Raw genomic sequence first — 14,829 nt, 5'->3', positions numbered from 1 at the left:
GCGGCGTGACAAGACAGCAGCGACAGGGGGGCGAGCCCTACTGTAAAGCGCGATGGCATGAGAGCGGGCGTGCATGTCCTGCAATGTCCAAAAACATTGCGCAGCGCGCCTGAAGCGTTTGCAGAAATCACAAACCGACAGAGCACGTTACTGAGATGTGCTGCCCTGTGTTTTTAGAATATACAAACAGGATAAATTATATCGACCCAGCTAACACATAACGTTGCGGCAACGTCGCCAGTAAGTGCTCATTACCTTCTGGCGACGTTCTTGTGACGTCGCAGCAACGTTGAAGCCTGTGTTGAGTTGTACCAAAGAGTATGTCATGGATTTCAGTTTCACTGTTTCAAAAAGATCGACTAATAACTTCTTTTGATTAACTGTCCTGTGTCAAATTCTCTGGATAAGAATAACCTGAAGGAAGTGTAGTGGGATATATAAATGTATATACACCCATATAGCCTAGAAATTCGTGTAGAAAGATGAATCTGAAGGAGGAGGTGTAGCCTAATACTCGGCGTTTAAACTTTGATAAACCATATTATATATTTACATACTTGCTGTGTTATGTTAATAATTTTGTACGTGTTATTTTGTATTCTGTATGTTCCTGTTATTTTTTTATAACTGTTTTCAACAAAGCGCGAATAAACACTTAAAGAAGGGGAATTTCCCTTACTCATTCGGCGATGTAGCGTCCTGTATAAGGCACCGAGGTTGTCACCAGAGGCTTGCGAGTTCAAATCCCAAGCGGCCCCTGAGCATGATACTGGGGAGAATTTCGGATCACACTTCACATTTTTGATCTAACTCTGTGCTGAACTGGTGGCACTATAGCGAGCTTGTCGCATAGTTAACTTTGCAATGCCCCGGTACCTTTCATTGAATAGCTTGCACGTATACTTGAACATATTCCTAAAGACTGCGTTATACTACAAAGCAGGCATTGATTTATGTATGTATGTGTGTATGTATTATTTGACTGCTACTACTGTTACTACTAATTATACTAAAACTATAACAGCAATTACTACTACTAGGATACTAGAACTGTAACTCCAGAAATCATAAATGTAAATCATCTGTGGATTGAATTGAAATATTTTAATGCAGACGGTTTAGATTTCTAAATCGGATTTTACAAAACATGCGCAAAAACTGGTGAAAAAAAAAGTTTATTCACGTTTGTTTTCCGCCCGAACCGGTGTTACTTCTCATAAATAATCTACCCAACTAATACCACATTTCGGAGTTAATTTTAACGACAACTGCACTAACTTGTGCTGTGTCTTTAAGAGTGTTACAGCGATATGAGTACGTTCGGCCATTTCCGTCACAATCTCCAGCCGGCAGTGTCACTCAACGAAAAATACCACAATTACCCCACGCACAGCCGATTAGGGTAGGTGTGTAACATGGCTAACACTTAAATATCTTGTGCGTGTAAATAATACGAGGGCGTTTGGTAACGCTATGGGATAGGTGCATGCATCATCTTGTTGTTGTTAACGCTAAAGTTAGACGCACTAACCGGCGAGTTTGCTTTAACAGGGTAGTGTTTCTAACTGAAGAGGCAAAGTAGCTGGTTTACGATACAGTTTGACAACGTTGTTACTTGCGTGGTTTTGTTTTTCGCTGAACTGTCGTGTATTTTAAGAACTAGATATTATAGTTCTAAATATATTTAGCATAAAGTTGGCATGTGCGAAAGTGGTAATTCCAAAGAAGCTGACCACCTCGTTCGCAGTATTGTTGTGGAGAATATTGCTATGCTGTGGTACAAGCGGCTCTCAACATAAGAAACAACCTTACTAGCGAAGGGTCAGCTGGGCTAAAACTTTGATCGAGCTTGTTTGTTCCGGGCACATACACGTGTATTTACATTCAGTCATTTAGCAGGCGCTCTTAGTCAGAGAGACTTTCAGAAGTCCATACGAAAAGGTTAGGCTAAGAGGTAAGAGTGAGACGACAACAAATCAAACGTCCAGCTTTACTTTTGTTCTTGGCCTGGGCTATGCTTTGCACCCTCGACTTGCATGTTACAGTTGGTGCTGGCTGGTTATGTTGCTCATTCTCAAGCTATTAATCAGCATGGCAGCACAGTAGTTCCATGCATCGAGTAGAACCACGGAACCATATTCTTCAAAACAGATGTGGTTTTTCACAGCGTGCTTCTGTTACGAAAGGGGGGGGGAGGAAGGTCTTCAGCAGTTAGTACTTTAACATAACGAATGGCTGGCATTTCTATATCAAGGAAAATTTAAATTGATTTGTTTTGTTACGACCAATAAAAAGATAGATAAAAGACATACTTTTAATAACATACCAAAAACGACTGAACAAAGCGGCAATGGTTGGCTCCCCTCAGCCGGGACGGATATTTGTAATACTCAATCATTTTGACAGAAGAAACCACTAAAATGTGCTTTCCAGTGGTAGGAAGTTTATATCAAAACATATTCACAATTGGTTCACTGTAAAAATTCCACTGAAATAAGATAAAGCAGTATTTGCCATTTGTCTTGTACTTGCACACTGATTATTATTTCATGCAAACTGAATACTGTTTTATTTATCCGTAGAGTCTTCTGCATTCTGAAAAATGACACTGACATGACAATGACACATTATAGAGCAACTGTTGCGTGTTTGTGTATGCATTAGCTGTTGTTATTATATGCTTTGTGTACAGTCTGTAGAGTATCTGGTATAATGTATCACTGCACATTGCACAGCATCTACTACTATGAGTATTTGTGTCCATAGTACATTTTTTTTCTAGTGCAGGTAACAGTCTAATGGTTAGCCATGGATGAGGAGGACAGCCAGGATGAGTTGGTCATCAAGAACACATCCCACGGGAAGGGCAAAAGGCCTGTGTCATCCATCTTTACTGATGAAGGTGAGAATCGGAGCGTCAGCATCAAGATCTGGGGAAAGAGCCGCTGCTGTGGTCAGCTTATTGTGTCTCTTACCTGAGAACAAAACGCAGTGGGGATAGGGGTTGGGGATTTCCAATGTCCTGATTAGCCCTGATGTTGGATTATTTAGCGAAACACCTTTTCTGTACAGTATGTGTGTTTTGAGGTGCATGAAACTTTCCTGGTCTGTGCTGGATTAGGCCAGGTAACAGCTATGGGTATGAAAGGGATAGCTTCTGTTTGTCCTCAGGGGGACAGGAATAGATGGTTTGGAGAAAAGCAATAGAACAGTGGGGCTGATCTGAGTTCTGATCCTATTGTGGTCATTGGCCAGGCCTGATTAGAGGAACTCGGCAAGATGGCTCGCCACTAAATTGCATTTCCTCATTCCAGGAGGGAACATTACCAGGTCTTTTCAAATAGAGAAGATGAACTCAAACTTGTAACTGTAGTGCCAGATTATGTCTGTTAGCATATTTTAGAACATTGTATTGACTGTTTAGTTATCTGCTAATGTATTCACTGCCCATTCCATTAAAAAGCCCTTCCCTCATCATGTCTCTGTATTCAGAAGATGACACTGATGAAGGTGGAGACAACTTAGAGGAAAGTGACGATAGTGGGGAAGACGATGAGGAAGATGAAGAAGAGGAAGTCGATGACAGTGATGGTGAGCTACCAGAAGTGTCCTCATTCCATGTTCAAAGACACTCACTGACATGCACTCATTTTATAGCCTACCATTTAAATCTTAACAAAATGTGGTATTTGTACAAATCATTTAAACATCAGTCTTACAGTGTGTAGACTTTGAGGACAGCAGATTGTAAACTGAGTTGAGCTAGCATCATTCTGTACTGTTGACTTCCCAGATGGTGAGGAGGATGCTGGGAAGGGGTTGGAAGGCGCTGTTGGCGGAACCTCTGCTGACCTGAGCTCTGACGAAGATGCAGAGAAATGTCCCATCTGCCTCCACTCCTTCCAGGAGCAACCTGTGGCCACACCTGAGGGCTGCGAACACTACTTCTGCCTGGACTGCATCCTAGAATGGTCCAAGGTGGGCACTGCGCCGGGGCTGAGATTTGTCTCCAGAAGCCACCAAAATTTTGTTTTACAGAGTGTTTTACAGCAGCAGTGTTTTACACCATTCCCATGTTATTGTTCCCCCTTCTTAAGAATGCAAACTCCTGCCCTGTTGATCGGATTGCCTTCAGCCACATCCACCTAAGAAAGTGTTACGGAGGGAAAGTTACAAAAATGGTAGGTCACGGCGTAAACCTTTTCACCAACAGCTTAAAGCATTACTTCCATCTGCCTTCGTTCTGTGACCAAAGCTGTTTCCACGGTTTATTTCAGTGAGTTTCCCTGACGGTATTTCTGTTTGAGCAGATCGCAGTGCAGAAGCCAGTGAAGGCCGAGGAGGAGGTGCTGGACGTGGATTTTGACCAGACCTGCTGTGAGGTGTGCGGTCGGAGCGACCGTGAGGACCGGCTGCTGCTGTGCGATGGCTGTGATGCAGGGTGAGGCAGCGTGCCCGCACCACGCTCTCTGACTCCGTCGCACGGGTTACTCACTGTACCAGGGCAGCAACGCCCTTGGTTTGAGGCTTGGCCCCTGAATCCCCAATCTGGATGTCGTGGCAGGTACCACATGGAGTGTCTGACCCCTCCGCTGGACGCAGTGCCCGTGGAGGAGTGGTTCTGCCCAGAGTGCGCTGCCAATAACCCACACACAGGTAACGGTGGGAAGACAATGCAGAAAAACGCACACCGGGCGGAGCCGATGCAGCAAAGCCTCTGCATGTACATTATACTACATTACATTGCATTACGTCATTTAGCAGACACTCTTACCCAGATCGACTTCCAAGTAAGTGCATCACTGTGCTAAGAGTGGTTATCGAGAAGTACTGAGTACTAAGTACTAAGAGGTTAGTAAGGTACTGAGTTAAGTGCTAAACTAGTGTAGAGTGCTTTTTTTTTTTTGAATGTCTACTCATACTGCTTTACCATACCCTCCTGTTTCAGGGCAGGGTGGGGAGGAGGTGAGCGAGGATGAGGTGGCAGCCCTGGTGGCTGACGCTGTCCCCACCACCAGCCGTCTGCGGACCTCCGCGACCGGCCCGACGCGCTCCATCGCCCGCACGCGGCAGAGCGAGAGGGTCCGGGCCAACGTCAACAGGAACCGCATCACGCAGGCGCGTACCATGCAGGTTTGCATGAGGAGTCTCCTAATAACTCTGATTTAAACTAACGCATCGTGAAATAACAAAATATTATTTCATTCGAAAATGTATGCTATATCATGACGCCCATTGTAGAGCAGTTGTTGCATCAGGACTAGGAAGTTGGAGGATTGAACAAAGGGTGGAGCACCAGTGCTGTACACATCTGTAGGGCAGTTAACGTCACTTGCTAGCAGTATCTAGTCCTAGCATACTAGCTAAGCATCAGGTAAGCAAATTTAAATGTTACCTAGCATTACATTTCAGCGGAATACAGGTGCAGGGAGAGGTTTGTGCTGCAGTGCAACAGGTCAGGTTGTCTCAAAGGTTGCCTCCTTTCTCAGCATGTACCCAGGTACTTGATACAGTCAACCTGGCTGGATGAGACAATCAACGCAGTGTTGAACTCTGCTGTGCATGTGCGAAGTGTGACCCCTCGTGCTGGAACCAGCAGGAAAAGAAAGGCAGGTAATAAAAAACCCAGGAGTCCAGAAATACAGTGTACAAACTGTCTGCTAGTGGAAAAAACAAATTGTGTAGTGTTCACTCTATAAATTGTGGGAAAGCTACCTGTGATGATAGCGTTTCACTGTCAGGTATTCAGCTTCTGTTTTAAACTGCCAACGGATTGTTTTGACTTCTTAGGTTCAGTGGGTAAGCAAAGGAAATCAAAGTCTAAAAAGCTGAGGGCAAGATCTTCTTCAGCTACCAGCAGAAAGGGCAGAACTGCTAGGGCGGACATGGGGAGCCACCGACAGCATCTCAGGCGAGTGAAGAAACAGGTGAGGGAGGGAACGGGACTGACTGAGCCGAGAACATTCCTGGCTGGGGACAGGAGTTTTCTCGTAATTTTTGGACATACTGTATGATTCATAGATTTCACTATAGATTAAATCAGTAACAGAGATGATCAACCTTGATCATGCCACATCGCACTCACCTTCTGGATCCCCTAGGTGGTGAAGAAGGACCCTGCCCCTCATTCAGGATTCTCTAAGAGTGTGGGAGGTGGGAAGCAGAAACGGCGTTCCTCCAACACCTCGATGTACCACCCTGAAATTGGACCCTCCCCCCTCTCCATCTATGGAGACCCCTTTGATCTGGACCCTTTTGAGGATGAGTAAGTCGCAGACTAGGCCGTATACGCCATAGGTCACATTAATTCTGCATATGTTTACGCCAGAGAGTCTCTGCTTTTGACAGCACTGCACACTGTTCTTCAAACCATTCCAGCTAATGTAGTACTGTTTCCTACTTTTCCTGTTATGTTGTGTGTAATCCCACCGAGGAATTGGAGGTCTGACTATGCTATGATTTTTTTTAAAGCGACAGGGAGGCGGAGCAGGCCTCAGGACCCTTCTCCCCACCGAATGTGAACAGACGGGGGCTGTCCCACTCCGCCCTGCGCTCCCACCAGCCTGTGGCCCGACCTGTCCAAGTCGGCCTGTCAAGGTGCGCTGGCCTCACTCCAGCACCAAAGGACACACACAAGAACATATACATGTGTGTTTTTCCTATTGTAATAGTGTCATCATTCTTGTGTGGTGTATCAATATTATAATCACTCTTTTAATGACAAAAAAGAGGCTGTTCAGTGGTGGAGGTCAGAGGCATGTGTGTTTGTGTTTGAGGCTGCATAGGTCTGATTGTAGTGGCATTGCAGGCGGGGTCTCCATATTCCAGAGGCAGACGTGGTAGAGGAGACTTCTCCAGTGCCAGACTTACTGGGCAGCATCCTGTCTGGCCAGAGCATGCTGCTGATGGACAGTTCTGATGTGGTCATCAACAGAGATGGCTCTCTAAAGCCCATGAAACCAGGTTGGTTTGGGGTCAATGTCTGCTTTTTAAAAAGGTGGACAGCAATACAACATATGTAATTAGGTTAAATGTATCTGCTTTTGCATTCTAGCCTGTATATCATCATCAAGGACCAGCATCTCAAGCAGCAGCAGCATCTATGAGCTGACCACTCAGATCCATGTGGGGGTGTCGACAAGCTCCGGGTCAAAGGCAGATCATGGCAGTCAGGATGCAGGACCTTCCCACAGCTTCCCTAACGGACTATCCTCACCTCACTGCCCACCTAGCACCAGGTCCTCACCAGCAACACCTATACATCCTCAGCAGGCTCCCCACATGTCTTCCATTGAACCGGGAGGCACTCATGTCACTCCGATAAATTCTGGAATCCAGCGACCTTCTGTAAATCGAATGGGTCTGAACCAGAGAGGCTGGAACACACACGGTCCAAGCAATGGTCCTACCCCTCTGAGACACACAAACAGTGCACCTGATTCAAACTCCAGAGGGAAGGAGAGGGGGTCAGTGAAAAAGCTCCCTCCTAAACCGTTGTGGCAGGATGTGTCTGGGCTGCCACGGATACCAAAGATCAGAAAGGAGAGCTTCCCTGGAGGCAGCAGCAAAGGCAGTGATGGCATCTCGGACTCCTGTGTGAACAGCATGATGGGTAACGGCAGCCTGCAACAGACTGTGAGCCCAGGGACATCCGGGGGTGAGCAGGGGAGAACAGGGGGCGGAGAGAGACAGAGGCAAGACAGGGCAGGCACCCAGTCAGCTTTCTCCAGCTCTTCCTCCACCTCCACAAGCGTGCCAGCAAACACTAGCTCCTCTTCCACTGTGAGCTTTCACACCAGTGCCAGTGGAAATACATGGCATGCCAAACAGCACTCCAGTCCTGGGGCTCTTTGTAATCCCCTGCCATCCACAGCAGCTAAAACCTCAGAAAAGAGCCCTGAGTGCAAGAAGGTGCAAGGGAAAGATAAGCTGACAAAGAGTGAAAAGTATGACCCATTTGATCCCACAGTCTCTGACTCAAATGCCTCTGATAGTGCTTCAGAGAGTGAAGCTGCTGACACTGGAGTTAATGCTGTGATGTCCAGAGAAAAAGAGCCACCAGCCTCTAGTTTGGAATTTAACCAAGATGATGTTAGTCACCAAGCAAAACCAGAAATACCTGAGGGCGACTCAAAGGAGAGAGACAAATGCTCAGAATCCAGTCAGGACACCAAGAATGAGAGGGAGGTGACAGAGACCGATGGCTGTCTGAATTTGGGTGATGAAACACAAAACCCATGTAAGCCTGAGGAGTTAAGCAATGAACCTTTGCCTCAAGAAGGGGAGGATACTTCAGCCAGCCATAGAACAGATCCAGCAAATGCAGACGAGCAAAGCAGCAGGCTACCCCAGAAAGACTCCAACTACCAGAGTGATAGGAGTGTAAAATCAGAGGACAAATCCAAACCCGAGGATCGAAGCTCTAGGCCAGCTTCTCACTCTGCTGCCAATAGGAAGGAAGATCAGAGGGAGAGGGAGAAAATGAAGGATGGACATTCCTCTTCCAGCTGCCCAGACACCAGTGGGAGGCAAAGAGAGATGGAAGGGAAGAGCAGCAAGACGATGCTGCACTGTTCCCAGTCTGGTGAAAGGATGAGGACACGATCTCCATCTGAGCTGCCTGAGACTTCTGGGAGATCCAGAGGGAAGAGGGGGCGGTCACAGTCACGGTCAAGGTCACGGTCAAGAGACAGGCGGAGGTCTCATTCCAGGAGCAGAGATGGATCTAAAGGGAGGAAACTGAAGGAAAAGAGTCGTGAACAACATAACAACAAAGGGAGTGAGAGCTGGAAGGGGTCAAAGGAAAAGCGGCAGGGTTACTCTCGTTCACGTTCCAGGTCTAGGTCTAGGTCTAGGTCTAGGTCGAGGGAGAGGAGGAGAGACAGGAAGTGGTCACAGTCCACATCTAGGTCAAGGGATAGACGTAGGTCAAGGTCAAAAGACAGAAAGAAATTGAGGTCCAGATCTCGATCGAGATCGAGGGAGAGGGGTGAAAATTTCCCATCACACAGCCGTGACTCCATAGAGAAGAATTCTCCGAAATCAAAATGGCCTTCTGCAACATCTCACAAAGAAGTTACAGGTCCTAAAGAAATGAAAAAACAGCAACTGGTCTCTGCCACCCTTGGCAAAGAAGTAACAGAACATAAAGAAGTTGTGGAAGACAAGGCAGTCTCTCTCCACTTGGTCAAAGAAGTTACAGAAAATATTACAGACAAACCTGTTTCTCCCAGCACATTCAGAGAAGTTAGAGAACCTGGAGAAAATAAAAAAGAAGAACCCGTGTCTTTAAATGCAGTCAACAAAATAATAGAACAAAAAGAAATCAAAATAAATATGTCTCCCACAGTGGTAAAGGGAGTTAAAGAACCTGAAGAGTTTATAAAAGACAAACCTTTCTCTCCCAGCAAAGAAATCGGAGAACCTGGGGAAGTAAAAAAAGACAAACCTGTCTCTTCCAGTGCGGTCAAAGAAGTAGCCGAACATAAACCTGTCTCTCTTGGAATACCGAAAGAAGTAACAGACCCTAAAGAAAAGAAAAAAGAAAGACATGTTGCTTCAAATGTGGACAGAAAAGTTACAGAACCTAAAAAAATGAAAAAAGACAAACATGCTGATGCCACTGTGGTCAAAGAATTGACAGATCTGAAAGAAATTAAAAAAGAGAAAAACATCTGTCCTGATGTGGCCAAAGTTACAAATCATGAAGACATTAAAGAAGACAAACCTGTCTGCTCCAGTGCAGTCAAAGAAATAACAGCACCTAAAGAAATTAAAATAAAGAAACATGTTTCTCCTGGCATGTTCAAAGACATTACAGAAGCTAGAGAAATTAAAAAAGACAAAACTCTCTCCAGCAGTGCAATCAACGAAGTAACAGAACCCAAAGAGTTAAAAAACACACATGTGTCTCCCAGTATGGTCAAAGAATTTACACATCCTAGGGACGTTAAAAGTGTCAAAAATGTTTCTCCTACTGTGGTCAAAGAAGTCACAGAGCCTAAAGAAATAAAAGTAAAGAAACATACATCTCTTAGTGTAGCAGAAGAAGGGAGCAACTCCAAGAAAATGAAAACAGAAAAAAACACATCACTCAGCGCAGTCAAAGAGGAGGTTGCTGCTGCCACAGCTCACGGAGGAGAGGAAAAAAATGGTGAGGAGCCAAAAAAAGACAAGAAAAGAACAGACACGAAACTGGATTTTAAAACTCAGCTGATCAAGATGGAGGAGTCTGCACAGGTCTCCTGCCAGGATAAGAGACTATCCTCTGAGAAAACTAAGACTAGTCCTGCTACTCTGTACACAGGCACAGAGGAAAGCTTCAAGGTGGGAACAGCTAGTGTTTCCTCCAACAATGTATTATTGATGGAGAGGGAGAAGACAGAGAGCACAGGACCTGAAGAAAAAGACCCAGTTAAACAGGAGAGGGAGATCTCCTCTCCCAAGCCCTCTGAAATCAGTGTGGGCAGTGTCCCTGATAGCCAGGATGTCAGAAAACCTGATGAGGCAGCAGGAGCTGAAGGTGATCAAGGAAAGGCAGGGGTTCAGGACACACCAGTGGTCATGGAGGAAGGACAGCGAGAAGTCACACCTAAGACAAATCTTGTCACAGTTACAGCCTGCACTAAGTCCAAACCTGCAGTGAAGAGGGTCACCTGGAGCTTACAGGAGAAGGATGAGGCCCCCACAGACAAACCTAGAAGTAAGTGTGATGTACATCCTGGACATGACATGAAGGTTTAAAAATCACCTATAATGCAGATGAAATTTGAGAGAAGTATGATATGGAACCTGTTTGTTTAGTCTTGTCAGGGCTGTGGAGGATAAAGAGAATCATATTGTATTATTTTCCATAAAATTTGGGATTATGAGCGAATGACAAGCGAGCGCCTTCTTAAATTTATAAAGGTGGTGACACTCGCTTTCATACATTTCTTAACTTTGTAAGATGAGTCTATAAACCAGCACATTCCAGAGAAGCTGCAGCTTTTTAGCGACTGATGGATTTCAGGCCTCAAGCATCCAAGCACACTCCAGCAGTTATTAAATATCTTTACAAAATACAGGCTTTCAAAATATGAAGGCAGGTGCTGTAGCTAAATTGCTGCATTTGGGAATTTTTTTCACTGATCTGAGGGTTGATCAGACATAGCTGAACTGAAATGAGATGCTGGAAAGGCGATGGAGCGTGTCGGAGAAGACTACTTGCAAAATGCTCGCTGTCGGGTGTGATATGAAGAGGGCTCTGTGTGACGTTTTAGTATTCTGGAAATATTAGCCAACAGCTCATCCACAATACACTACTTATTTTAATCTTTCAGAGCTTTGTACAGTGAAGCAGAGAGGTGTGGATGGAAGCACACCTGCCAACTCCAGCCAGGCCTTAACTCAGGTACAGTTAAGTTTACCCCTCCTCAGGCCATAAGAATCAATGTGCGGCCTTCCCATTGTGTTCACCACCAACGAGATTCATTTTCACACAGCAAAGACCTTTGAATCCAACAACGGATCCTTATCAATCCAGTAACATAACTTCTTAGCCTAAAACCCCCTACACACCAATTGTGCAGTCCCTGATAAGCCAGGACCACGATTCTTGGGAACAAATTACTATTCTTTAAAAGTACAAAACGCACCAGGGCAGTCAGGACTGGCACATTCTCTCCTGAAGCCAAGTCTGCAGGGTGAGAACAGAATAAAAAATCATCATGGAAGCTGTGGGTATCAGTGCGGCAGCTTGCTCACTGGAATCTGCACTATTCAGAGTGAATAGTCAAGGCCAGGTCAAGTTTTGTCCTTTCACCGGCCCATCCTTAGCAAGAATGATTCAAATTTGCTTCCCTGCATGTGAATGCCATATGTGCTGCTTTTAAACTTTTGATGCACTACATTCCTCATGCAGAAGCTCATATAATTATTCAGATCACACCCTGCTGTGCTCTCAGTGATCAAAGGCTCTTTTGAAACAGCTGTTTTCCATCCTTGCCATAAAGTTTTCTTCCTGTTGTGTTGATTGAAATCCTTGGCTTGACAGGCATGTTGCATGTATCGAATTGTAGTTGTCTCGTTTTACCAAAAGGTGGCAGCAGATGTTTGTTTTTGGCAAAAGTTGTCATCAGCCTACTAGTTGGTATGGTGTCTTATCTTCATAGCAACTTATTTAACTCCAGAATTTCATCCTAGGCAGCAGATGTAACACACCTTAAGTCTCCCACATTTTAACTGTTCACTGCACTTCGTGCTCCAACCACTATAATCTCAGGCACTCAAACATGGATTTTTTTTGTCTAATTTGTTTATTCCTATATGAAACTGTCATTTAATTATAAGAGTTGACATTGACCACAATAAGGCAATACATACAGTCTGATGATTAAGAGTCGGTGCATGTTCCCCACACACCCATCTACCTCGTCCTCCTTCCAGATGTGGAATCCCTGTGTCACCAGCCAGCTCTGTCCCTGAGACCCAACTTACCTATTTCTCTCTGTCCTTTTATTCCGCCTCACTCTCCCTCAACCCTGCCTCCAGCCTGAGCATACAGACAGGATAGAGAGAGGAGATCTGGGTGCAGTACTTCTGTCTTCTGGATGTGAGGCAGACCTGGAGCTGGGCATGTCTGCAGCCAGCACTGGGAAGGCCATCCAGGACTCATCCGAAAAAGACAAGGTGAAAGCCAAGGATAAGTTTACCGTTTTTTGTCAAACAGTTAAACATGAATGAGCGTTTAACGGAATCGCAGGCATTTTCAGTTCACAACTGAAGAAATCTTGGCAATAGTGCATGGCTGCCATCTGTCTTTCAAAATGATACCAGCTGCACTTGTAATTTGCTTCAACTTCTTCACGAGTTGTGACATGACATTTTTTTTGTCTTTCTAAATATCAGATAACAACTCCACGTGCTTTCTGACAAGACCAATATATTCATCAATAAATAAACCAGCTCGATGACAGTGTTTTTGCTTTAATTTGCTGGTGCGCAGGTTGCCAGTCAGTTGCCTTTCCGAGTTGCTCTGTGTTGATCTCTGGAGGCCAGAACTGGAGCTGTAGTCCATACAAGTGTGTGACTACCAGAGTTTTTTAATTCTTTAAGCAGGGTAAAATCATTTGCAGACCGTTATCAAATCTAACATGCACATGTTATGCCATCTCAGTGATGACTGCTCATGGTCTGTGTTCATCTGCAGTACATGAAGAAACTGCACATGCAGAGGAGGGCTGTGGAGGAGGTAAAGGTGGCCATAAAACCTTTCTACCAGAGGAGAGACATCACAAAGGAGGAGTACAAAGAAATCCTACGCAAAGCTGTTCAGAAGGTAAGCGCGTGTCAGTGCGTGAGCTGAAATGATCTCCTGGTCTTTAATCATCCGGCTGGTTAGCATACGACATGGTTACTCTGGTGAAGGGCAGTCATTGTGCTCTGACGCAGAGATCCGTGTGTTAGCATTGGTTTCAGCTGTTGACAAGAGAGTGAGGAAGACATGTTTTGAGGCAACAATTTGCTCCTGATCTTTTAGTGTAATTACAGTGATCATAAATCATGTTTTTAAGGCCATTGTCAGATGGACAAAACATGCTTTTATTCACTTTTATGCACAGTATGAAGTTAATGAATCGGTAACTGTAGGCATTTATGTATGTACTATTTCTTTTCTAGATTTGCCACAGCAGAAGTGGGGAGATCAACACAGTAAAGGTTGCCAATTTGGTAAAGGCATACGTGGATAAGTACAAGCATGCCAGGAAACACAGGAACCCTGGGGAGGAGGGGCGGCTCCAGGAGGCGGGAGGGGATCCTGTGATGCCCCCGACAACACAAACCTGCTGACTTCCAGGGGGAAACTAAACTTCTCCACAGGCAACAGCCCTTCAGCTCCCTCCGTGTCTGGAAATCACATTTTACCATTTTATGCGTAGTAAAATGATTTTGTGGGCAGCCATCCTGTGTGATGCTGCCGCCCAAGGTGTTCCTCTGAGTTGTTTTAAGAAAAATGGAAAAGACAAGAAGACGTGTCCAGAGTTTTATTATTCATGATGTATTATGACGCATGATAGGATACTCCTGACACTTGTTGAATTGTTGAAACAGTGTCCTCAGCCTAATTCATCCTGTCTCTCTGAAAACATTAGGACTCACTTTCTACATTCTCACCTTTAAAAAAGATTCTAAAAAAACTGCATTTGTATGTACTGTTTTTCTACAAAAAGACACAGCTTTTTGCAGCTGTATTCCCTTTAATTTATTTTATTTTCGAATAGTGTTGTTTTCAAATAAATATGTGTTTCAAAATCAGTAGTCACAATACTGTAGCATGCAAGAGCATCTAATTACAGTTCTGAGGATGTATGTGCACAGATAGCAAGAATGTAAGACCTCAGAGATATAATCCTTTGGGAAAAGGATAGCAGAGATCACATTTGGAGGTGCTTTTAATTTGCAATTAATTTCTGTTTATTTTTTAAGAAAACCACCAGATCATTGAAATGAACAAGGTAGGCCAGCAGTCAGTGGTCTAAATAAAAGTGGAGACACCTCAGCAAGTGGTGCCATGGTGGAGATTTTCTCAGCAAAGAATAAGTTTTCTTATTTTACCTTGTGGCTGAATGGAAAACGGACACAAAACAATTGTATACATTTGAATTGATTTGTGTGTGAAATACTGTGATCAAACCTTGGTGGGAATTCGTCCATCCAGCAGCCTCTGAGACAAGGTGAATTGTGCACCCCTTACTCATCAGACATATATGGAATTCAACCCTTAGTTAATAGTTTATATCAAATTAATTTTTCAGTGTATGTCAGGGACTTAGAGAGTATGTCATAAAT

At 44.6% G+C, this 14,829-nt stretch overlaps 1 protein-coding gene across 1 annotated transcript; it reads left to right on the top strand.

The window, feature by feature from the left end:
• The first annotated feature begins 1,334 nt into the window (after positions 1 to 1,334).
• LOC118788077 (PHD and RING finger domain-containing protein 1-like) lies at positions 1,335 to 14,126 on the top strand. The gene is made up of 18 exons (XM_036543938.1): positions 1,335 to 1,402; positions 2,783 to 2,902; positions 3,493 to 3,591; positions 3,794 to 3,978; positions 4,098 to 4,181; positions 4,311 to 4,441; positions 4,565 to 4,656; positions 4,949 to 5,133; positions 5,490 to 5,613; positions 5,791 to 5,927; positions 6,102 to 6,265; positions 6,472 to 6,597; positions 6,809 to 6,963; positions 7,055 to 10,702; positions 11,322 to 11,392; positions 12,532 to 12,669; positions 13,190 to 13,318; positions 13,660 to 14,126. Exons 2-18 carry the CDS (start codon positions 2,809 to 2,811, stop codon positions 13,828 to 13,830), a joined length of 5,733 nt encoding a protein of 1,910 aa, XP_036399831.1. The 5' UTR covers positions 1,335 to 1,402; positions 2,783 to 2,808; the 3' UTR covers positions 13,831 to 14,126.
• Positions 14,127 to 14,829: the final 703 nt, after the last annotated feature.

The sequence above is a fragment of the Megalops cyprinoides genome, chromosome 13 (assembly GCF_013368585.1).
Source record: "Megalops cyprinoides isolate fMegCyp1 chromosome 13, fMegCyp1.pri, whole genome shotgun sequence".
Classification (NCBI taxonomy): Eukaryota; Metazoa; Chordata; class Actinopteri; order Elopiformes; family Megalopidae; genus Megalops; species Megalops cyprinoides.
The sequence above is the reverse complement of the archived record's forward strand: the minus strand, read 5'-3'. Positions and strand labels throughout refer to the sequence as shown.